The sequence below is a fragment of the Halichoerus grypus genome, chromosome 2 (genome assembly GCF_964656455.1).
Source record: "Halichoerus grypus chromosome 2, mHalGry1.hap1.1, whole genome shotgun sequence".
NCBI lineage: Eukaryota > Metazoa > Chordata > Mammalia > Carnivora > Phocidae > Halichoerus > Halichoerus grypus.
In genome coordinates this window covers 161,073,142-161,097,686 of record NC_135713.1, presented here as the reverse complement: position 1 = coordinate 161,097,686, position 24,545 = coordinate 161,073,142, and the positions used below count along the sequence as shown (strand labels likewise).

The following is a 24,545-nucleotide window of genomic DNA, read 5'->3' as shown; positions in this document are numbered from 1 at the left end:
TGGCCAGGTCGTACCTTCACTCGTGACGCCTTCCTCCAGGTCATCACCCTTCTGCGGGAGGAGCAAAGAGAGCAGCATTAGGGCCCCACCCTGGCCACACTGAGCAAACCCTCTCACCTCCCCTTCCTGGGGTTCTGCAGTAGTCAAGTACTGCTTCTGGAGACCCGGAATCCTTGTTTTTCAAAAAGCAAAAACGAACAAAACCAAACCCCCAAACCAAGCAGTTCTCGGCTTTGATCCTCCAGAAGGACCAGAAAGAAAAATCAAAAAAAAAAAAAAAAGGCACAAGCTGGTTCTCTGGGTTGGGCTCCAGGCAGGGCCACAGCAGGCCGCTGCCCAGCCATGGAAATTCTCCCAGAGCAGGGGCTTCAGGGAAGCTGAGCCCAAAGCGTGCCCAGGGCCCCCTCAGGTGCCCATGTGCTCAGCAGATGCATGGTTCTGGGAACACACTGTCCATGCTAACAGCTGGGAACTGCATGAGGCCTGGAAGGGACAGAGCCATGAAGCCCCGGGCACGGGGCTGACACCAGGCAGTCTTTGGCCGCTGAGTGCCGTCCCACCAGAAGCTATGTCCCGCAGCTTCCTGTGGCCCAGATTCGGTCACCTGCTGCCAGTTTCTGAGAAGCCATGGACGCTCTAAGAGCTCTTAACAATGCAGTTTGTTTGGAGAACGCAGTGGTCGCTGGGAACAGGGAAGGGAGCCGGACAGGGAAGTGGACAAGGCCTTGGGCTCAGCCAGGAGACCTGGCTTCCTTCCTGGCTCTGCTATGACCTGCTGTTCAGCCTTGCTGGAAGGGTCCCTCCCTGTTTCTGAACCCTCGGGCCCCCCTTGTGAGCTGAGCGCCGTGGTCCTTCCTGCTTTGCTTCTTTCTGTGAGAGGAGCTATTTCTTTTCCAGGCATTCCCTCGGGAAAGAGGTCAGGGGGCATTGTCTTCCTCCCCTGGCATGGCACCCGGGTGTCTGCCTTGCTGAGCAATGAGTGTCTTCAGAAAGCCTGGCCTTGTGGGGAGGTGGCCCCTTAGGGGGCTGTACCTTAGTGTAGGAGGGGGCCAAGCCTCCAGCCCCCTGCCAGCCAGGCCAACCCTGTGGTTACAGATGCTCTGTTCTGGGGACAGGGTCCCCTGAAGAGGGGGTAACGAGGAGCAAGAGATGAGGTGTCTCCAGGACTAAGGGAGACTCTGCCCAGCCCATGCCCTTGGGCAGGCCGCTTCCCCTCCCGGAGTGTATTTCTTCATCAGCCCCCTGGCCAACAAGCCCCGTTCTGCCTCCCATACAGCCTCTGCCAGTAGACGTGCTTCATAAGCAGCAGAGGGAGGGACCAGCCACGGCAGCCCTCCTTTCTTGGGACCTGCTGCCACTTGCAAATGCATGATGTCCTCACCTTCCTGTCCTAGCTCTGTGGATAAAGACAATAGTCTCTAGGGCAAGGGTTCTTTCAAATCCAAGCTACCAGAAGATGCTGGCGAAGTGGGAATGGCAGTAAATTGAAAAACAAAACACTCAACTCATGTCCGCATAATTTCACAGTGGAAAGGAAAAAAAAATTAAAAATAAACCCCACTAGGATCCAAAAAACCCAAAGCAAAAAGAACCAAAAAAACCAAAAAGCAAACAAACAAACAAAAAAACCCCAAAAACCCAAGCACACACACAGCTGCTACAGTAAAGTAACTGGGGGACAAGTGTGTGTTCCGGAGCCAGCCAGAACCCTGCCTGCCGCGGCCCCGGGGCAGCCGGGGTTCAGGGGTTGTGCCCGGAGCGGGTGCCCCGGGGCAGCCACAGCCCGGGGTGGGCAGAAGGGCAAGCGAGCAGAGCCGGCTCGCCACCCTCCTCCGCCATCCCGTGGCGGAAGCAGCCGGTGGCCCCGGGCCTGTCGTCAGAAGCGCTCTGCCTCGCCACAGCCCACACGCGAAAGAGAAAAGTCGAGTCTCACCAGGTCCGTCCTGAGCCACACTTCAATGTCGTCCATGACAGAGGGCTGCGCAACGGGGATCTATGGAGGCGGCAAGCAGCGGGTCAGGCAGCCCCACAGCCAGGCGAGGGGAGACAGAACACCGAACAAAGGAAATCGTCAAAAGCAACCCCCAAACGAAACCAAAACGTACACAGAGCAAAAAAACGCGTTGGCACAGCAGGTGCGGGCAACACAAGGCAGCCACATATGAAATGGCAGGTGAGGGAAGCGATGAGGTGGCCAGTTCTAAGCAGCAGGGCTGACCGGCAGGTGCCGGGGGGTGGGGGTGGGGGTGGGGGTGGGGGTGGGGTTGGGGATGGGAGGGCAGTGGTACGCGTTCTTGAAATGGTAACTTTTTGACTACTCTCAGCCCAGGGCTGCAAAGCCCCTTCTCATCTCAGGAATGCGCTGGTCCTGCAGGCTGGTTTTGAACTTGAACTTGAGCTCATCGGGTTAGAACCCTTGGAAGAGTCCTGCCTACCCGCTGTCAGGCCTCGCCTCTGGGGGTGACCAGAGGAGATACCAGGGGCCCCTCCTCCAATGCCACTGGGGAGGCCAGGTGGCAGTCCACCCGGAGCGGGGGTGCAGGTGGTCAGGCAGGCACTGAAAGTGTTTCGGACTATGTCCCGGTGCAACTCTGAGTGGGAGGAGGGGAGCACCGGTGCCTGGGTAGGGCCTGGCTGACAGCAGGCAGGCTCATCTCACCGCCAACAGAAACGGGCATAAGCTAGAGCTTTGATGACCAAAGCAACGGCAGGGCTTTAGTCGGCTTTGTGTCTCTTCAGGAAAGAATCACGAAGCGGCCCCGGAATGCAGTGGCTCCTTTAGTCTCACCCCGTCTTCCCAGCTCTCAATGGCTGGCTGGGCTTTGGGGGCCAAAGGAAAAGAGTTCAGGGAACGAACGGAGAACTGGGGAGCAGTGGCCAGGGGGGTGAGTGGGTCCCGAGCCAACAAAGACAAGCCTCATGGGCTCCTGAGCCGTGTCCATGCCTGGCCCACCCGTGTCCAGGCCCGGGGTGGGGGGTTGTGGGGGGAGTGATTCTGAAACCTGCATTTGGCTAGAACGCAAGAGTGGCTCACAAGTTCACTATTTCCAGAAAGTTCGCCAGCACTGTGTCTATAGCTGGTTTCCCCCCAGCATCACAATCTAGGGTAAGAATACAGTTAAAACAAGCAATCAGAGGACTGCCTTAGTGTTTGCAAAATCTAAAAAATAACATGACCTTAACAAAGGAAAAGAACGAAGATTTCCCATCACCAGCCCTGCCCTGATGGGGACAAGCCGCTCCTGGAGGTGGAAACCTGCTACTGATGGGGTTTGGGGTGTGAGGAAGAGCGAGGACTCCTAAGCCTGCCGGAGCGCACTGTGTAGGGGGGGGTCTGCGATCCTGCAGGGGCTCTGCGTGCACACACAGCTGGTGAGGCTGGCTGTCCCCTTGCTCCAGGCACCTGGAGTAGCTTCATGTGTACCGAGCCTAACTAGAGACCCAGTGTGGGCAGCCCACAGGCATCTTGGTAAAGGTGCAGGCCCAACCACTCAGGTCAGATTAGGAAGATTCTATCTATGTTGTCATTTTATTTCTTTGACTTCCTGGGAACTTAACGTTGCAATGGAAAAAATGTCAAGTTCAAATCACCCTGAAAGGGCTCCTAGGGACAAGGAACACGTGATTCTCCCTCTGGAGGGCACAGATGCCTGGAGTGGACGTGCTAACGGCACCCAAGGCAGAACCCACCTCCCCCATCAAAAAGAAAGCAGTAGGGCACGCAGGGTGTGACCTGCTAATTTCATGCTTGCTGGCAGGACGTCTGTCTTGACATGTTCCTGGGACAGGAGATGCCAATTTTCATTATCTTGATGCTTCTCTAAGTCAGAATGCCTGGTGTCTGGGACGATGCGTGCCACGCCAAGTTAGCGTGGAAAGTTGGAAAGTTAGCGGCATCTCCAAATAGAAAAAAACACCCAACCAGCGTGGTTGGGAGCATGCGCTGGGCTTTTTTATACCTACTCAGCATTAACCTATCAAGGAAAAATGGAGGTTCGAGGGACAGAGCTTTCCAATGTGTGGCAGGAGCTTGAAAAAAAGCCATGAAGGGGTCACGGGCCTTCAACCTTCCGATTTGGCTTATAATATTTTTGTTCCTGTTCCAAAGTCATCCCCTCGAGGCTGGGTATCATGCTCCAGTTTTCTTCTTTGAGGATTAATCTCGAAAGCCAGCACACTCAGAAAATAAACATTGACATTTGAGAAATTCCTCACCCCCTCAAAAAAAAAAAAATTTCCCAAAAGCTGGATCATGGGAACACTTTTCTTCCTTCTCTTAGACATCTCCAAATAAATAGCGTGCTTATGGAAGCGCATCCTCCAGGCGAAGATCCGGGAGCTGGGGCACTGGGCAATGGGTCCCTCCGGCTGGGCTTGTCACTTCACTTTTCGAGCAAATCACTTTTCTCTGGACTTGCTTCTTCACTCAAGAGCCCTGGAGCCTCTCCCATCCTAAGAAGCCTCAGGGCTTCGGGTGAAGAGGCAGAGCAGGGATGGGGACGGGACTTGGGCAAGTCTTGGCCTCAGTTTCCTTATCTGTGAAATAGGGTGACGGCTAGGTCATATTTAGTTTTCACCACTCAGGACTCCGAACCCCTTAACTTCCAGGTCAGGGGTTCTGTCTTCTAATTCCGAAACCCAGGGATATCGGACACGGCTGGCCTTGACTCCTTCCTGAACGAAAGGCACTTGGCCTCAGGGCGGGAATCTCCCTGCAGCTACAGGGAGAGCTAACAGTAAAGCTTATATGACACAGGGCAAGGGTTGACTTGCTTGTGGTTGGACACAATACCTTAGCTATATAAACCTCCCGCCCTGATCAGTCAATGCCTTGAGTATTCCGCCAGGGTAAAGTTCCTTCTAATAACGCAGGTGCTACCAGACACAGACTAAATATGCACGCTGCTCCCCAAACAGGAACTGCGGAGACGGGGAGGGAGGAAGAGGGAACGCCCCCGGCCATGCTGATGGAAGGGAAGGGAGAGGCCTTGGCCAGGGAAGAGGGCAATGGACTCTGTCACTGCCCCGTGGCTTTGGGCACGTCACCAGGCCCCTGGGAGGCCTCAGTGTTCTCATCCATCAAACGAGGATGGGCCCAGCTGATCCCTAAGAGACTGTGGCCTCTACCACAGCATGGTTTTACCATCTTCTTGGGCAATGATCCAAAGCTGAAGACTGGTCCAAGGGTCTGAAGAGCAGAGTGTTGGGGGAGGGGACAGAAAGAAAAAGATGTGAAGACAGAAAAACAGAGGAAGGTGGCACGGGACCACCCTCCCCATACAGACCAGCACCCACGGGGTTTGCTCGGCTAAGGCAATGGGGGAGACGCGCCTGGCCCATCTTCAGAGTCCGAAGAGAAGCTGGCGTGTTGAGTACCAGAAGTGGCAGATTTGGACGTGAACGCTGGGGGAGCTGTCCGCTGTCCCTTGATGGGCTCCCGTCTCCGGGCACAGCCAGTGATCTTTGTGGCTTTGGGCTTGCTATGTCTGGGGGGGGGGGGGTCCTCCAGGCCTGAGTAGGGCACCCTACTGCTCCCAGGCCCAAACTGGACTTTGGCAGCAGCGCACTCCTACTGACCTACTGCTGCTCTTGTTGGGGCTTACATTCGGTCCTCTGGCTGCACCCTGCATATGGAGAGGCTAGGAGGTGGGGGGATGCAGTGCACTGGCAGTCTCCGGGCAGGCTGGCTCACGATGCCTCTCAGGGTTCTCTTCGATGGGTAACGAATCTGGGATTGTTAATCTAGACACCCAGAGTCCCAGGAGACCGAGCCCCAACTCCACAAGGAAACCCACGAGTCTGATTTTATGATGCAACAAGAACCATTTCTGAAAAGCTCAGGTGTGTTCTTTCTAGAGAATTGTGAAATCCTCCCTACAACGCGTCCCACTGCCACCCAAACAGGAGGGAGAGTCTAGAAGCCCTTCAGTCTCACTCAATAGTACAAAAAGTTTCCAAGTAAAGAATTTGTACTCAGGGGTTTTAGAAAGACTCAGGGTTTCTACACTATGGGAAATAAGGCAAAGCAATTAATATACGTTGTTTAAAATAAAATAAAAAAAACACTGCAGTCAGGCAGGTGAGATACCGGGTTAGCTGTTAGTTGGGCTTGTTTCTGGGAAGTTGGGAGACTGGAGCTCTAGTGGGGGACAGGGCGGAGGACGGGGGCTCTGTGTGGGCAGAGGCAGGTGCCACCATGAGCTGCCAAGGCCACACTCAGGGTAGTTGGTACGAACAGTATCCTTTTTTGCAGGATTAGTAGGCACAAGGACACATGGCTGGATCCTCCCAATTTGGAACTGGCGTGGACGTGGTCTCCAGGAGTCCTGCTCTATAGGCCACCCACACATGGGGACCCAAACCCCAGCCTGTCCCTGAAGAAGTAAATGAGGAGCCCAGGCAGCCTATGTCTCTAAGAATGACCGTGGGGTCTAGTATAGACACAGAGCTGTGCAAAGGTCCCTGGCTCCAAGCCGGGGTGGCAGGCAGATCTCCCCACCCCCTCGGTTCTGATGGCTCCGTGTGGCCTGTGGCCTTGCATGCTGGCCACACCTTGCTCAGGCAGGTGACCCCCATTGTGCTGCCTACCATCTTGGACATGCTGGCCACAGCCTAGCACAGTTTCCAGGGCTCAGTTATGCGTCCTCCCCGGTGTGTGTGCCTAGTGTCTGCCCGGCTCCACCCAGAGGCTGACGCTTCCCTGTTTTTTATCATATCTCCTTCTGTGCATCCTCTCCTGCTCCAGTCCTACCACACATGCACGCACAGACCTTTGGTCTCTATGTTAGAGGTGCTCGGTGAGGGCTGTGGCTTCATTAGGAATGAAATCATCACTCCAAGGCAAGCAGCCTGGAACGAGATCACCCTCTCTCTCTGTACCACACTCAGGGCCACCTGACCAGATGAGGCAGGAGAGACCTACTCAGGACTCTGGCAGAAAAGCTCTACTTCATGAGAACTGTGTTTATGATATTAAAATGCCCCTGGCTTAAAAACTAATAATGTACTATATGTTGGCTATTGAATTTAAATCAAAAAAAAAGAAAAAGAAAAAAACCTCCCCTGGCTTTGTCTTCTTTTCACTCTGTTCCTATTGTGTTTGTGTGTTTCTTGAAGATGTCTCAAATTCTTCTAGGGGACATAGTGGACACAAATAACTCCATCATAAAAACCCATCAGCCTAGGACTGCCAAATTCATAGGCTGGAGGGGGCTTCTCCAACCCATCAGAGGATGCTTTTGAGTCTGTTCTCTTAGAAATGTCCCTTCTGAAGCAAAAGCCACAGGAACTTGTGCTCTATCCTGGAAAAGTGAATACTGCCGGGAGCTCCAGAGACAGTAAAAGGAGGGAAGGAGCCCTCCCCTCACTCCCACCAATGTCCCAGACCCTTAAGACCCAGGGGCACGGACCTCAGCAGAAAACCAGAGAAGGTATTTCTGGGGCTGGAAGTCTGTGGCTTCAGGAGATTGCACAAATGCAAGAGGGGAAAATTTGGCACCCAGTCAGAAAGAGAGAACGGCCTTGTACTGTCTGACTCACAAGGGCTCAGCAGGTGACACAGGTAAGCGCTGGGGTGGACAGGGGGCTCGGCTCAGCTGGTGACTTCTCACCATTCCTTGGGTTATGAGCCAGCTGTCTATGGGCTCCAGGTCAGAGTCCCCACCTTTACCTCTCTTCTGGGCCGAGGACAGAAAAGTCCCAGAGAGAAAAGTCACAGCAAGACCCAGATAAAGAAAGCAACAGTATATATCATGGAAACGGAAAAGCCACTGTTCAGAGTTGATCTGTTGTCATGGAAGGAGATGTGACCCATTACCCCCCACCCCCTCCAGCACGTTCCCCCTTACCTGCCTGAAAAAACAGAAGAGAAGTTTAGTAACAGAGAATCCCGACAGGGTACCATATACTCCTGCCAATTATCCCTGTACACTTGGAAAATCTCCGGGAGGTCACGGAAGGTTGCCCATGGCCGCTTCTCATTAGGGCTCTCGGGGTTGGCAAAGGTCAATTTTTTCAAAGAACCAGCTCTTACGAAGTCATTACTACTTTTTTTCTAACTTATTTCTGCTTTTTTCCTCCTTCTCAGTTACCTGTGTGTTCTTTTCCCAAACTCTTAACTCGAACGCTGAATTTGGGTATATTGCCCTTTTTTAAATAACAGCATGTAAAGTTAAGACTTCGGATTTGGTTGCACCGTGGAGGTGTGGCTATACAATTTTCTCCCCTCGCCTGTGTTCTTCATTTCTCCTTTGGCCCGGTTTTCATTTGCAGGTCAGCACAGTTTAGGATATGGAACAACAGAGGCTGAAATCCTGGCCTGAGGATGCATATGGGTCAGTGTGTGTGCACGCATATACCAAGGTGCAGAGACAGACACACACATGCGCGCGCCGCACAAACCCTGCTTCCTCCCACCGAGCAGTACACATGAAAGCAATCTGCCTACCATCAGGTGGAAAACATGCTGGAGTCATCAAGATCTTTGAAAACAGGGAGATGCGCCAAGCCACACACCCCAAAGGGCGAAGGGCGGGAAGCTGGCCACCTCTCTTGCGCTCCGATCCAGGCCTAGACACTGCTAAGGGCAGAGGTGTGGTAGGACACACCCTGGCGTGGATGGAGGCGGGCCCGGGAGGCACAGGGGGAAGCAGACCAGGTGGGCCTGGCTGAGGGTCGGAGCTGCAGGCAAGGTCAGGGTGGGCCAGGAGGAGGGGATGTGCTGGGGGGCCCTCAGCCCGGCCTCCTGACGCCCTCTCTGAGTTGGGTAGGAGACATTCCGAGTAATGGGAGAAACAGAGCCATGACCACTGCATAGATTTTGGGAGTCCCGGTCCCGGGGAGGGGTGGAAAGGCAGGGTGCTGAGACCCAAGGCACTCGGGCTGGCTCTTCTGTGCCCCCTAGTGGCCAGTGCAGAGGGCCGCACAAGCCTCCTACCAAGTTGGCTGAGCCAAGACAGAGTAAGTGCTTTCCCCAAGGCGAGCCTTCTCAAGGAAACTGCTGCTGGCCTGGGCCCATTTGGACACGGGCAGCAGGAGGCCCGAACTTGTGTTCTGGAAGCAAACCTCCCTGTCCAGGGGGCAGATGAGCACTGCTCCTTTCTAACCCAGCTGGGGGACCCTAAAAGGAGGTCCCACTGTTCCAGGGCCATTATCCCACAGCCCTCCCCCTCACTGTCCCTGCAAATAGACACTCATTCACACACTCACACACTGCCACACACATTCCTTAAGTGAAAAGGGGGACGATCCCATGAGAAGCATTAAGACACAAATCCTTTCCCCGGCAGTGACCTGAAACCTCACAGAATCCACAGCTGCAATCTGGGGCTCTAACAAGCACCACCCTCCACTTGAGAGCACCTCTGCCTTTAGCTCTGCCCCTTCCAGAACACCCTCCTGGCCTCCACCCGCTGCTCCTCCCACCTCTCCAGCCCCAGACCCCCAGACAAATCCTGGCCCTCCGCTGCCTGCTAGTGGGTTGGTACTGCCTGGCGAGGCCGACTGCAGATGATCAGCCCAGATGTGGCTCAGATGAGCTTTTCCCTTCCTTGTGTGGATCAGTGTTTTGTCAGAGTCCTGCCCACCCCAGGGCAGTGGACCATCTGAAGAGAGCCCCTATCTGGCTGTAGGAGACCTGTGCCCTGAGAGCTCGGGGCCACCAAGGTCGGAAGAGAAGGGGCTCTGAGGCCGGACCCCCAGAAGGGATCCCCACTTGCTCTCTGCTCACCCGGTGCCCAGAGCATGCCGCCACCTTTCGAGGCCTGTCGGCTCTTGGGTTCATGGCAGGCTGACTGGGCATCACCCGCGGGGTGGGGTGAGGACTCAATGAGGCGATCGAGTGCTCTCATGCCGGTCTCCCCCAGCGGGCCCTGCCCTCCACGCACCCTGGAGTCTGCTTGGCCACCCGGCCCGACTTCCCCTCCAGAGGACCCCAGGCAGAAAAACAGGCTGAAAGACCTACCACTTCAGAGCTCTGTTTCCGGCTGTCTGGTGCAGAAGCCAGTCCTCCGACAGCCTGGGGGTCCTCGTAGGCTACCCTGGAGACAAGCAGCACAGTCTGTCAGTTCCTGGCAGTGGTCCCAGGGGACGGGGTGGTGACCTCTAATCACTTTCTAGCCCTCTCACCTCCCTCACGCATACTTGGAGAAACGTTCCCCACAGCCCTGGCATCAAAGGGCTCATGCATTGTCTGACTGCAGCTAAACCCAGGAGGCCAGAGTTCCAGCACTGGCTCAGCCACTCCTTTCCTCTGGGGTCTGGGACACTGTGCCCCTCAACGTCCCTCTCAAGTAACAATACCAGGGCATCTCCAAAGTCCACTGACAGGAGGTCAAAAGCGCCCTGAAACTCCAGACAACATTAATTCTTATTTTAAAAGCAGCAGCCGCAGTGGCCTTTGACAAGGAAGGTGGTGACAGCTGGTGAAGCGTGAACGGGGCCTTGCGTCGTTTCTGGTCAACCTGTTGATGCCTGAGCATGGGAACCCGGAAAGCCAAATGCCTCAAGATGCCGGGCCCCAGGGAAGGGCAGGAAAGAGTTCTTCGCCTGCCTTAAGGTTGAACAAGAAGCTCAAAGCCTGTTCCTGTGCCTCCCTGAGATGCAAGGGGTGGTCTATTTTGGGACCCACATCCCCAGTTTCACATGGCTTCTCCTGGCAGGAGCTGCCTTCAGGGAAGCCTCCACCCACACCCTTGCACAAGAAAACCATGCTGATAAGAGCTACTTCATGCCCTGCCTGGCTGCCCCCCAGCTCCCAGCTCTTCTTCAGCAGCAGCACGGGAAGCACTCTCTTGTGACTCACAGGAGAAATCCAACCACAATCAACCCCAAGGCGGGGAGGTAGGGGTTGGCTGGGGGGGGGGGGGGAGGTTGGTGTTCATTCAAAATCTGTGTCTACTGCCAAGTCCTCACAGACATATTTCAACGTTCTTGGCAGCCCTGGACTTGGCAAACAAAAGGCGTCTTTGTGTTGGCCTGTGACCAGGCCGGGATCAATCCTCCCCCAGTGTCTTCCGAGAGCCACTGAAATGGTCCCCACATACGTCTTGCGTTGTTCGGCCAAGGAGTTCCCTCTCGTCTGGGCAAACATGTCAAAGCCATCACGCGGATTACACTGCTGGAGTGAACTGAGGGTACCACTGACGCTCTCTGTCCCCAAGTCTGTGGCAACAAAACACATGAGGGGAGGATGAGAGTAAAATGTGGCCCGTGGACTTCAGGAAGGGTCCCAAGGTTCAGAAGCCCGTGGGCAGGTTCGGGTTCTATGGGGGGAGGTTGGGCAGCTCTCCTCGGCACCCCCAGCCCACCACATACAGGAGAAGTCACACCGGGGCCCAGATGGGGGACAGAACAGCCACAGGACCCCCCCCCCCGAAGCTGCTCAAGGTGGGGAAGAGTCGGTATGAACGAGAGGGAGATTGCTGGCAGCGAGGAGGGGCCTGGGGCCAGTGCCTCTGCAGATTTCCCACAACGCTCTGATCAGTACACTCCTCACTGACTCAGTCACACGTCTAAGCGCCTGGGTCATGTATTTCCTTGATAAACATTTTGCAGGCACCCACCACGTTCAAAGCTAGATCATGAGCGGACCAAACTGAATCTGATGCGGTCCTTGGCCTTAAGGAGCACATGAAGTAGGGGGGAGACAGACACCACCAGTACCTAGCTTGAGATAATTGGAAGAGATTCAAAACTGACCCAAGAATAGGGCTTAAAGGCCCAGGGGGACTCTGCTGCGAGGAGAAGAGGGAGAGGCAGGTACCAAAGCTCAGAGCCTGGGAAGTCCAGGGAGTGTGAAGTGAAAAACGCCTGTGGAGACGCTGATGAACAAAAAGGCTGGAAAGGCATGTGGGAAGTGGCTGGGGTGTGAAAAGCCTCAAAGGCCAGGTAAAGGAGCCCAGGAGAAGGACACTAGACCTTTTTTTTTTTTAAGATTTTTAAAATTTATTTGAGAGAGAGCGAGAACACGAGCGGAGGGGAGGGGCAGAGGGAGAGGGAGAAGGAGGCTTTCGGCGGAGCTGGGAGCCCAACACAGGGCTTGGTCCCAGGACCCTGGGATCATGACCTGAGCCGAAGACAGATGCTAACTGACTGAGCCACCTGGGCACCCCTACACTTTTTTTTTTTAAGATTGATTTATTTATTCAGAGAGAGCACGTGCAGAGGTGGGGGGAGGGGCAGAGGAAGAAGAAGAGAGAGAATCTTAAGCAGCCTCCATGCCCAGCGCAGAGCCTGACACGGGGCTCAATCTCATGACTCTGAGACCATGACATGAGCCGAAATCAAAAGCCGGATGCTTACCCGACTGCACCACCCAGGCGCCCCAACACTAGACCTTTATTTAAGAAGGCAGGCAGCAGAATTCAATTTGACTTTTGGATATTAAATCTGGTGGCCATGTGCTGGATGAACTGAAGGCAGAGAAATCTGTTCCAAAAGAGAAACAGTGGCCACAGATTCATGAGATGCTGGGAAGCCAGAATCACAGCAATGGACAGGCCACTAAATAAAAGCCCAATTTCCACTGTAATGGAATGAAAGTATAGAGATAAATATTAAGGAAAAAAAAAAAAGGAAAACAGAAAACCAAGGTAGAAAGAATTTTGTGAGAGCCATGATTATTTCAATACTATAATTTTATCTGTTACAAATCGGTGTACTATCTAGAATCATATACACACTTGCAAACGGAAAAGTGGGAAAGTGGTGAGTTTCTTTTGTTTTAGGCTTCAGACAGTGCAGCACTTTAGGCTGATGTTAGTTCAAGGAGAGCAAATCCACCTGTGCCATCACCTCCTGATTCCAAGCCCGTGGCAGACATTACCAATCAACCACAGACTCATCTCCCAAGCAGCATCCTTCTTAGACCTGTGTCCCAAGGAGCCAATGAGCTGAAACCTATTTGCCATCCTTGGCCTAGTTTATATTGAGAAGACAATCACTTCGACCACAGAGACTATTGCAGATAAAACACAGCAGCTACCTTTGTTTAAAAGCAAACAACTTCCAGTTCCTTGGAACTCCCCCCATCCCTTCTTTCCAACACAGGTTTAAACTTTTAAGTTTAGGGACAGAAGTCATCAACTAAAGGTGGCACAACTGGCCAGGTCTCAGGAATACACTTTTCCATGGATCCCTCTAAAGGCTCTCTTTGGGCCTTCCAACCAAGAGAGAGAAAGGGGCCCTCAGCCCAGACTCACAACCAGGAAGTGGCCTGAAAAGAAGGCCCGTGACACAAACCCGTGAGACACTTACCTAAGCCTGCAAGCTGAGAGGAGAGAGAAGATGGGGGTGCCGTGTTCCCCACCACTGGGCTCACCACAGCTGGAGACCCCGGGCCCAGGTCTATTAAGTTGTCCTCGGTCACTTCGTTCAGTACCTGCCAGCAGAGAAGACAGCAGTGAGCCCCAGAGCGCCTGCCTTGGGCTCCTAGGTAAGAGCCAGCTGGCCCGGTGCAGGGAACCCAAGAAAAAGCATCAACGCTGCACCAATCCAGGAACAAGGCAGTTTTCCTCCCTGGGACTTTGGTGCTCCAAGGTGGCCCCCGCCCATTGGCTCCTCCCCGTGCCCCCAAAGGAGGCAGGGCTGAAGCAGTCACCAGGACAGTCGCTCTCCCTGGAGCTGTAACTTGGGGCTTGCTTGCCATGCTCCCACCGGGAATGTGTCTGCTAGTTCTTCTGCAGTGTCCCATCAGCCAGAGCTTACTCCTTCATTACCCCCAATTTTTTTTTTGAAGAAAACTCTACCCTCAACATGGGGCTTGAACTCACGACCCCGAGACCAAGAGTCGCACGCTCTATGGACTGTGCCAGCCAGGTGCCCCTCATTACCCATATATTTAGGCCCCAGTTAGAAAGACCAGAGGTGAGACCTAACAGAGGTAGGTCTCCCAGCATCCGGAGAGGAGAGAATTCTGAAGGAATACTTACTCCATTACTGGCATTTTGCACTGATCGGCCTGACCTGTATCGTTCGAACCTAATAGGGGAAGGGAAAGCAGAGTGAGGAGGGACGACGCGGTATAGTGATGCTCACTGGTCCTGTGAAGAGCTCCTGGGAACCAAGGGCCCTGTGAGGCCAGTGGACACCGAGACTCCAGGAAAAGGAAACCAATGGGGGCCATTTGGGGGACATGGGAGGTGGGTCCCCCTCTACCCCCCAACTTTACCGTGCCTTCCTCTGGAGGACCAGCCTCCAGGCTCACCCACGAGCACACGAAGAGGGGGAGGAAGGTGTTGTTTGGCACATCCCATCATAAGGAGGTCATTATAAGCATTCCCAGCTGTCCCCTCATGCTCTGGGCCCAGAGGGCTCCTTTTGCTCCTTGGGCGGGGTGGGGCGGGGCCAACCACTTGACCTGGGAGAGGCTCAGATACCGATTTCCAAAGCCAGGCAAGAAGTGCAGCCCCCTCCCTGTTTCATAGAGCTGTGCTAGGCATGATTAGCCTGTCACTAAGATGCCCTCAGCTCAGTGTGCTGGAGGAGAGGGCCTGGGACACACACAGGGTAGATACCTAGAAGAGGAAGACAGGCACAGGCCCTTGGCCTGGCCCAAAGGCTCCCCAGTAGCTGCGCATGGGACCTGGCTAGGAGCAACCACAGACAACCTCTCCTGTCCCAGACCCACCAGGTGGGGAATACAAGAGCAACTGTGAGGCACCTGTGTGGGCTGCCCTGGCATTTAAAAGTTCCAAAATGCCGTGGGCAAAGAGGTAGCGAGGAGACCTTCTGCAGCTAGAGGCTGGAGAAACCAGCCTTTACTGAGATCTGCTCAGCTCAGCGCCTGGTAAGTAGGGATCCCCAGGAGGGACAATCCAGTTAGGCGATGTGTGTCCGCTGTGGTTTCAAGAGAGACTTGGGTGTTTTTATGAACCATGGCCCATAAGGAGAAGGAGAATGTTAATACATCTGAAAAGTTTCTAATCCTGGAGTACCTTTCTCACACCATCTTGGAGGGACAATTAGTCCTATCAACAGCACTCAAGCCAGAATGGCACCTCAGGGCTTTGTCTCTGAATTTGTGGTCACGCCGGTGTGGCAGACTCAGGGGAAAATGCTCACATTAGCCCCTGTCTTCCTATCCCAGGAGGGGCTGAAACGGGTTTCAGGTGAAAAGGCCAAGCCCATTTAAAGTAGAGAAACTAGAACCACAAGGCAAAACCAAGGGGTCTCGAGCTGGGAGTCAAGGCACCCCAGATCTGCTTCTAATCTCCAAAGGACACACGGGGCCCCTAGGTGGCCGCACATTCTTACTGCAGAGGTTTCTTTGTCTGTCGGATAGACCCAGGACCACCCATCCCTGCTAAGACAAGGCCCGGGGTGGTGATACCCACGGCAAAATCTCCCTCTAAGCCCCGTCACACTGACCCTAAATGATGCCAGATCATCACACTGTGAGTCAGCGCAGGGACCAGGGCCCCAAGTCTCTGAGGGTGGAGGGCCTCAGACATGGAAGAAGGTTGGCCTGGTCAAGGTGCTTTCTGGTGCCTTTGCTGGGAGAAGCCTGAGCCACACACGCCCGAGTGATGCTCTGGGAACCGTGCCTGCCATTACCTCCTTTGGCAACTCCTTCCCCAGGGGAGGCTTTGGAAAAGGAAAAGAATTTTCAAGCTGGTTACCTCAAATCCAAAAATGATTTGGCTGCAGAAAGAACTCAAATGAACGTGTGTGTGTGTGTGTGTGTGTGTGTGTGTTTCCCTAAACAGCAGCAGCATCCGGCACTTACACCCTGCCTTCTTTGGAATACTCTAGACACACTGACATTTGCAAAGCGAGGGAAAAATCTCTTTTTTTCTTTCTTTAAAGAAAGGCAAAGAGGAAATCTTTTTTCCTTAGTAGAGATTTTTTTTTCCCCCTTTAATCCTTTTCAAACTCAAAGGATCTTCAAAGGAGCAGGTGCAAGCTCCCGGGCCCCAAGGCCTTGGCCCTCCCCTCATGGGCCCCGGGAGGGCGGGTAGTGGGGAAGGCAGGGCAGCCTGGGGCTTGCAAAGGGCAGAGCCTAATTCTGCCCGTCACTTTCCTGCTGCTCCGTTCCCAGGAGAACAAGAAGCATTTTCCCTGTCAGCCGGGAACAAATTAGCATCTCTGATGAGCATTTTCCAACCCTACACTCCCTCTCCCTCTCCACATTGTTTGGGAGAGAAATCCCTCCATTGGCAACAGTCTCTGGGAGGGATGACAACGGACCCCGGCCCCACCTCTCGTAGCGGAGGAAGACGTTGTTGAGGTCATCATTGACGTGAAGCAGCTCCTCGGTGACCTCCTCATTGGACACGCGGGAGATGAGCTCCACGATGCGCTGTTGCATGGCCCGGCAGGTCCTGTTCAGCTCCTAGGGAACACACACGCCTCTGGCTAGCCTGCTGGGGACGATGTGTGTCCCATTCTACCTCCTCGGGCAAAATATGAGTCAATTCTTAAAAGTCACCAAAGGAGTGCACGCTTGTCCGAGAAAGCCGGCCGCGGGTGGGATGCAAAGTGGAGGGCCCCTCTCTATCTCCTGTTGCCCCAGAAGAAGGAAGCTCTTTTTCAATGGACAGACAAGGGTCCATAGCTCTGTACTCTTGTATGTACATAGGCACGTGTTTGTACAGAGTGTCCTTTACGTCTAAGAATGTGATCCTTTGCAGCTTGCTTTTTCTCTTCAACAAAATACTCTCGACAACCTCTCCCTGTCGCTTTCATATGGCCGGCCCCACCTGTGTGTGTATCATGAAGCATCTCCCCGTGCTTCCACTGCCTTAAGGCCTCTTTCTGGCCAACCCAAACAATGCAGCAAGGACCATTCTTACACACACAGGCTCCTACATTTGTGCCAGTACTTCCATAGGACAAGCTTCTAGAAGTGGAATTTCTGGGTGAAAGGGTATATAGTCACTTAGAATACGGACTGGTAATTGCAGAAGACCCTCCAAAAAGATGAGACCAGGTCATTTACACTCCCAGCAACAGCAGGAGTGTATTTTATGACTGTATTAGGTACATTTCGGTGGCACATGTGATATCTCGCTGAGGTCTGAGAAGCTCAGCAAGCTCTGACATGTCTTCCAGGCTGGCCAAAGAGGACTCCAATGAACCCCCAGTCACCACTGGAGCCCGGTCTACCCTTGGAAGGACTGTCCCCCTGAAGACAGACCCTTACCACTTTCTGGCCTGGCTTCCACAGGCTTTCCCTGCTCTAGATAGCAGCCTGAACTGTGCTCTCGTTGAAGCTTGCCTGTGAAGCTCCCTCACCACCTGCCAAACTGACTAGAGGAACATTCTATGGAAAAAAGCTCCGAGTCCCAATGGGGGTGAAGCAGAGAGGAGAAGCTGTCCCCACCCCCCTGGACACCAGAGGCAGCCGATGACCCACTGGATGAAGGGGATGAGGGATGGAGCAGAGGTCCTTCCTTCCTTCTCACAGCTCAGCCTCAAAACCACCTCCTTTGGAAATGTTTCTGATGGATGTAACTGCTCTGGACACCGCACACATACATGATCTCTGTTCAGCTCCGTATTCTATCTCATAATCTGGCCAGCTTGGCTAGAACTAGGTTTCCTCTCCCACTAGATCATGAACTCCATGAGGGAGGTGCCATCATTTCTTTCCCCAGGGATGACCTCGAGCCCTACACTGCGCCACACATGGGGAAAAGGCCCAGTAATCATCTGCTGAGTCGAACACAGACGGGGCCAAACATAAAGCAGGGAATCCCAGGGCTCAGCAGTGCCCTGCAACACTACGCTCCGCACACAGAGGCCTTACTGCTGGGCCCCTTATCTGCCTCCTCTCTCCTATACCGAAGCTCCTTGAGGGCAGGGCTGGCATCTCTTGGCCCCATTTCTCCAGCATCCATGACCAACACACAGGAGCTACTCCCTAAATGCTTTGGAGAGAATTAATGAAGGCAAGTTGCATTCCTTCCATCCACACCTAGTCCAAGGTCTCTAAATAGTGTTCCCTTACACACTCGTGTGCACACACACACCCTTCACCACTGGACGACAATGAGTGTCCTGGGCCTGATCCTGCGGGACAGACCTGCCAATCACAGAATAAGCAGATCATGACCAGCCGGCCACCAGGTCTGGAAACTGCTTCTGCCGTCACCCCTCCCCTGGCTGCTCAGCCTGTGGGGGCTCCTTCCCCAAGAGCAGGGGCAGCTGAGAAAAGAGGCCCAACCCACATGGGTCATCCCACAATCACCCCACTATAGCTGTAGTTGTCAAGACAGAAGGTTTCTAGATTTAGGCAGCTGGGTACAAAATAGTCTGGTGTTCACCGGAAGAAAAAAAAAAAAAAGCTTCCCTGGAGAGCCTCTGATTGCTGGGCCCTGTCTGGCTGGTTATGGAAACACTGCCTTTGTCTTCATTCTACCCTGTTGCTGGCCCTCTCTACAACCAGAATGCTGCTGTCAGTCTCTCTTGGTCATAGGGCCAGCAAGCCCAGCATCTGGACCTTCCAGTTTTTTCTATGAAGACAATCCCACTCTTGGTTCTCCTAAGACTCCCATTCTAGGTTTGGGAGAAGGCAGAGTGATCCTGGAACTAAGGGGCTGTCAGGAAATCACCAGGGATTCACAACTCCTCTCTCCCAACCCCTGACCTGGTGCTTCAGAGACGAGCTGCGCCCGGGGAGTAGCATTCCCACCAGCAGGTGATGCAGAGGGGCGGAGGTCAGAAGCAAGCTGAGGCTGGAGGAAGAAGGATGGGGACACCTCGACTCTATGGCGCTCTGATCCCTTGGTCTGTGCAGACCACCTGCTCCCCATCACCGTCCTCACTCAGGATCTACACCAGCTTAGCCTTCTTGCTGGCCCTCTCTCCACTCAGAGGAATGGGCAATTCTCCTTCACCTAGAATCGAATTTTCCCTCTCCAGGATTCGTCCCAGACCCCAGTGACCCAGCAGTAAGCATTTTTAAACATACATGCATGTGTTAGAGTAACAAGAGGCAAATACTGAAAATTAATCGCACAGGACATCATATCCAGGAAAGAGTGAAATGCCATGAAATGTTCACTCTCCACCACTGTGAACGGCTCCTAGATCCCCTGGCCGGCCATAAGAGGGGCATTCGGGAAGCGGCCTGGGACTTGGAGCCTGGCCAGAACTCAGTGATGGGTTGCCACAATCCCAGCCATGGGTGCTGGTACACACCCACAGGTCAAATCCAGTCACTGCTGGGACAGTCACAGTACACAGGAAAGCCAAGGGCCCAGCGGAAACCCTAATTACAGAAACAAAGTGCGCTCACGAGCGAGGGCTAAGATGAAAACCGAAAAACAAAACAAAAGCCCACAAAAATGAACTTCTGAAAAAAGCAATCACATTAGACCACGAGAAGGATTCCAACAGCCAGGACTGAAGTCAACAACGTAAATAATCGTATTTATGATACATCGTTAGAGTGCAGGGAACACCCGCTTAGGGCCCATAAGGGAGCATGGATTCAGATTCACTTTAAAAGACCAGCCCCCATTAACCAAAAGACAAAAGACATTTGGCCATTCTTGGGCAGCAGATCTTGCCTAGTGCTTTGGAAGACATGCTGGAGACCAGCCAAAGCTCTGGGGACGGAAAAGAGGGAAAGACAGAGCCTGGGGACACAGGCGGCAGGGTGGTGGACAGAGGGAAGAGGCGCGGTGCCTGGATCCCTTCCTGGATGTGTATGTGCCTCGTATAGAGGACACCAGCACTCAAGGTGTCCGCAAATAAATCTCTGATGAACAAAAGGATCTTGAGCCCCAGCTACAGGCCCACTCCCTCCAGCAAAGGCAGTCCCCACTCCCACCCCCAGGCAGGCCCAGGACAGGGAAGAGGTCAGTGACTTCCTATCCTAACTGCAGGCCAATTCCAAACGGAAAGAGGTCCTAGGCCACCCTGGCAGAAGCTGGCGGCATCACCTCCCAGAGCCACGGGACTTCTTCAAACACACGTCAGACTTTCTAGAATAGCAGACGGCCTCAGGCACTAGCCCTTACTGCTCAGGGGCCCCTGAGAAGGTAGCCCTCTGCCTGCCATGTTCCTCTCCTCCTTTTCCATCAAACAAATTCCTACTCATCCTTCAAGGCCCCAGAATATTTCCCCACCCCAACGCTTAGTCACAAAATTTTCAATGTAGAAAAAAGATTTTAAAGTGTTATAGTAGACTCCATATACCCAACCCCTAGATTCTACCTGCCATTAACATTTTACAATTCCAGCTTACCATTTGTCTACCCAGCTACCCATCTCCCTATCCGCCCAGAATGTTTCCTGGGGATTCCCCCCAACCCCTACCTCCTCAAGATTGGACATACCTCTGCTTGGCGCTGCTGCCCCATGTGGTGACAGGTCCTCCAGCAGTGCCTCTGGCTCGTGTGTATCTCCAATAAATGAGCAAGAGCCCTTACCCCCACCCCAATCAGTGGAAGCCTGGGAAGAAAGAGCAGGCCTCAAGGATGGTCCACCAGAGTCAAAGGAGAACCAAACCAGATCGTTCAAAAGACTGCAGAGAATGTCTCAGAAACATGGCTCCAAACTTCCAAAGCACCTGAACCACTAGACAGAAAAGGGCAGGGTTGGATTCAGTCTCCCCCAGTGGAGCCCAGGGCCTCCTGGGTGCTGGGAACCAAGTGGCAGGTAGCAAGCAGCCATGTCCAGGTCCGCTCTCCAGGCCTCCAGCACCCTCTGGGCCTGTTTCTCCCCGGGTAGGAAAGGGGGTCGGAGAAGTGGTAAAGCTCTGCAGAGGGCCACTGAGGGGCCTCCATGGCATGGGGTTTGGGACACCCCACCCCATGGCTCTGCTTTTATCTCTTTGAAACATTACAGTTCTCTGTGGAATTTTATTTGTGGAGAAAAGGGTCCCCCTACTTTACAGAAATGTTTGGGAAGTGCTAGATGATTTCTGAGACCTCTGCTAGCTCTAACATTATGACTTCAGCTTGCAGGAACAATGAGACCCAAGGGCACACAATGTGGTGATCTCACGGACTGTAAGCCCCAGAACATCTGCTTTGCCCTTTGTACTTGCCTCCTCGTTCCCCACAGCCTTCAGCTGGGGCGCTGGGAGAGACAGCCCCCGACCCCATGGACAGAGCCTCGAATGCTCTGATCCCAGAGGGGCACCCAGGGGCCTTTCAAAGAGCTTTGCCTAAACTGGCCCAAAGAATCTGGCCTGGAGCTTCCAAATCAAGGATGTCCTGGGGTCTCTGCAGAAAGTTTTATTATCTCCTTCCTTCAAGCTTTTAAGTTACCATCTTCTTCTTTATCTTTTTTTTAAGATTTTATTTTAAATAATCTCTACACCCAACATGGGGCTTGAACTTACAACCCCAAGATCAAGAGTCACACCCTCCATTGAATGAGCCAGCCAGGCGCCCCTATGTCATCATCTTAAAAAAAAAAAAACATTTAAACAGTGAGAAAAAAGACAAAGGGATCGAAGGGGGGAGGAGAAGCAGCGTGCTGAGATTTCTGCCACCAAACACCAGCTGGCCGCCTGCAAGACCTCCGTGGGGTCACCGGCAGCCAGATCCATGGCAGATGCAGTTGGGAGACCTTCCACTGCCTATGTCCCCCTCTAAAGCAGCCACACAGACTGACTTTCTTCTGATCCTAAGTCACAAGAGCATGCAGTTTGCCCCGGTCGTCCTTCCCACCATGCAACAGCCAGGACAGGCATGTCCTACACACGGAATATTTCAGCTTCGGCCTCCTCCTATGTCCGGTTCTCAACAGAGGGGGTGAACAGCTGGTCAGTGTTCTTTGTGCAAAAGCCCTCCATCTATCAGAACATATTAAAATAGCCTCTTTCTGTCTAATTAATCCCAATGCCTTTATCTTTTCTTCAAGGGACATTCTCATCCCCACCTCGCAAAACAGTCTTTTAATCATCTTTATGGGTTTCCTCTGAACCTTCTCCAAGTTCTAAGGAACACAGAATAAGGTCCTGAAGATCCGCTTTCTATAGCAGCAAAGGGGGGGGGGCGGGGAGAAGAAGAAGAAACTCTTTGTTGAAGAGAAGGGGGAATAATGAAGCTAAACGTGGAGAATAAACTAGATCTCTCTAGAGAAAATGGTCCTGGACATCCCGGTTTTTGTTGAAACGAGATGCAAGCAGCAAGAGGGGATATACCATCTGCTACTTGAAGAAACAATGTGGAAGAGAGCTTCTTTTACTACCTGATGGATGGCCACACAGGAATGCCCAATTTGGGCATCACTGGATTAATTAAAAGTTATTATTATTTGAAGACAAAGCTCAAGAGGCTAATTTGGAAGAGACGGAGAGTACCGGATGACAGCCTCAGGATCTTTAAAGATTTCCAAAACCGGACTCCCAGGCTGCAGCTAAGGACGTGAACTTCAGGAGATGCGATGCAGTCTCAAATATCAGGCCTGAACCCAAGTGCCTACACACAGGGTAGGGAAAATACGGCTTACCAGCTCTGTGAGAGAGATGGAAGGTTTTAGGTTGATGGAAGCTCTCAATTTTACAGGCTCCTGCTGAGAACTGCCAGCTCATCTACAAGGTGGGCTGCCAATAGGCACGTCTGTACCACACAGGCCGGGCCGTGGCAGGGCTCATGGCCGTCTTCAAATATTTAAGGACCTACGTTGTGAAAGAGGACTTTGTTTTGTTCTGTGGTGAAAGCAGACAGACCAGGGTAGCAGTTGTAAGGAGACAGACTTTAGCCTGCCGTAGAGAAGGATGTACTAACAATAATCACAGGAGCTCTGACTTGTGATGAGTTCCCTGTGCCTGGCACTGTGCCGGCCACCTCAAATGGACAATTTTTTAAAAGATTTTATTTATTTGGGGGGCGGAGAGCAAGAGCAGGGGGAGGGGCGGAGGGAGAGGGAGAGAGGGAATTTCAAACAGACTCTGAGCTGAGTGTGGGGGCCCAATGCGGGGCTCTATCTCATGAACCGGTGTCGAAATCAAGAGCTGGATGCTAGGCACACCTGGGTAGCTCAGTTGGTTAGGCGGCTACCTTTTGGCTCAGGTCATGATCTCAGTGTCCTGGGATCGAGCCCCACATCAGGCTCCCTGCTCAGCAGGGAGTCTGCTTCTCCCTCTCCCTGTGCTCTCTTGCTCTCAGTCTCTCAAGTAAATAAATAAAATCTTAAAAAAAAAGAGCTGGACACTTAACTGACTGGACCATGCAGGCACCCCTCAAACGGACGATTTCTATCCTTCCAAGATGAGCGTGATCACTCCAGGCTCTACCCAGTATCGTCCAGCCTGTCAGTGGTTGGGACGTGAACCCAGTGGTTCTTTCTGCCCTCCTGTGGTGCTTCCCAAAGTCTGACCAGGACGTGCATTTGGAAACAGAAGTGTTTCCGCGGGCTCCCACAAACAGCCTGTCTCGTCAAGAAAATGCTAAGAAAAATGAGGTGGGCACTAATCTGAGCACATGGGTGGAGCTGGACTAGTTGCCTAGAAGGTCTGTCCCAGCTCAGGGAGTGGAGCGTTCCGCCCCGGCACAGTGTTCCCTCTGGGCACCCTGCCTCAGTTTTCCTCAGGGTCTCTAGCTAAGCTGCCGGCACAGCATAAGGAGTGGCCTCAGTCTCCCTTCAGGGAGACAGGAAGCAATTCGGGACATTACCGCCCATGACTGCGGTCCGCCGCACCGGTGCATCCCGGGGCTGACACCTCCAATTTCCTCTCTTTGCATTTCCTCTGCCTCCTACCCAGCAATTTACACTCGAGTCGGGAGCAGCTTCTGTTGGCGTGAACATTTGGGTTGGTGACAAATGGGTTTATTTCCACGGCCCCGGCCAGCACTGTGAGCTCTGGACAGCTTCTACCCTGAGCAATCTGGCTGCCTTCCAGCTCAACTGAGGGGTCCTCAGGGCACATTCTGATCCCATCACTTCCCAAGCAGCTGGTGTCATTTTCCCATGTGGAAGTCTCGCTGTTTGGGGTGGCCCCAGCCCTTGGGAGCCCCTGCCCAGCCAGCCTCCGACTGCCCAGGGAAGAAGAGGAGGGGAGATGTCAGGGATGACTGAGGAGCGAGGCCAGGAGCCAGGAGAGTGTGGCTGTTCACACAGAGCTGCCTGACTCCTGAATCTCCCGTGCTGAAAGGCCAGCTTCCCACTGGCACCCAGAACCATTCTTTCTCTGTTTGATTTATAAGATAGCAGGGAGGGCTGGTAGGCTTGGAGTTGGAACAAAACAGAGGGAAGGAAAACGTCATGGGAAGCAACCTATTTTTGAAAACTGTGAGCTGACGCCAGGAGATTAGGTTCTGTTTGTCTTGGCTGATGGGCTTGTTTAAACACACACACACACACACACACACACGCACGCGCACACATGCACACGCACAGAGTATGCTTGCTGTCTGGGTCTGCTCTGGCTGTCTGGAAGCATGTTGGCTTTGTTCAGCCCACCCCCTGCTGCCAGGAGCTCAGCTCTGTCCACTGCAAACCCCCCGTCAGCAGGAATTCTGGTGCTGACACAGCACAAAGCTGCCTCAAGAGGCCCTCGCAGTTTCTGGACGGTTTCTGGACTGATCTCAGATTCCTCTGTAGCAGCTAATGCCTGGAAGAACTCCCCCTACAGGCTGGGAATGGAG

General features: G+C 53.3%; 1 protein-coding gene across 5 annotated transcripts in view; it reads right to left on the bottom strand.

Annotated features, from left to right (window-relative positions):
* Positions 1 to 24,545, bottom strand: part of TOM1L2 (target of myb1 like 2 membrane trafficking protein) — a 120,216-nt gene that overhangs the window by 4,499 nt on the left and 91,172 nt on the right. The window contains exons 8-15 of one of the 5 annotated variants that reach the window (XM_036113067.2): positions 16,197 to 16,330; positions 13,929 to 13,977; positions 13,255 to 13,378; positions 11,043 to 11,160; positions 9,962 to 10,037; positions 7,611 to 7,676; positions 1,934 to 1,993; positions 15 to 51 (exon numbers count right to left, since the gene is read on the bottom strand). In XM_036113067.2, coding sequence (XP_035968960.1) covers positions 15 to 51; positions 1,934 to 1,993; positions 7,611 to 7,676; positions 9,962 to 10,037; positions 11,043 to 11,160; positions 13,255 to 13,378; positions 13,929 to 13,977; positions 16,197 to 16,330 — 664 coding nt within the window. Of the gene's footprint in view, positions 1 to 14; positions 52 to 1,933; positions 1,994 to 7,539; positions 7,677 to 9,961; positions 10,038 to 11,042; positions 11,161 to 13,254; positions 13,379 to 13,928; positions 13,978 to 16,196; positions 16,331 to 24,545 lie in introns of all 5 variants that reach the window. The other 4 variants (XM_036113068.2, XM_036113070.2, XM_036113069.2 and 1 more) reach the window with 4 other exon arrangements.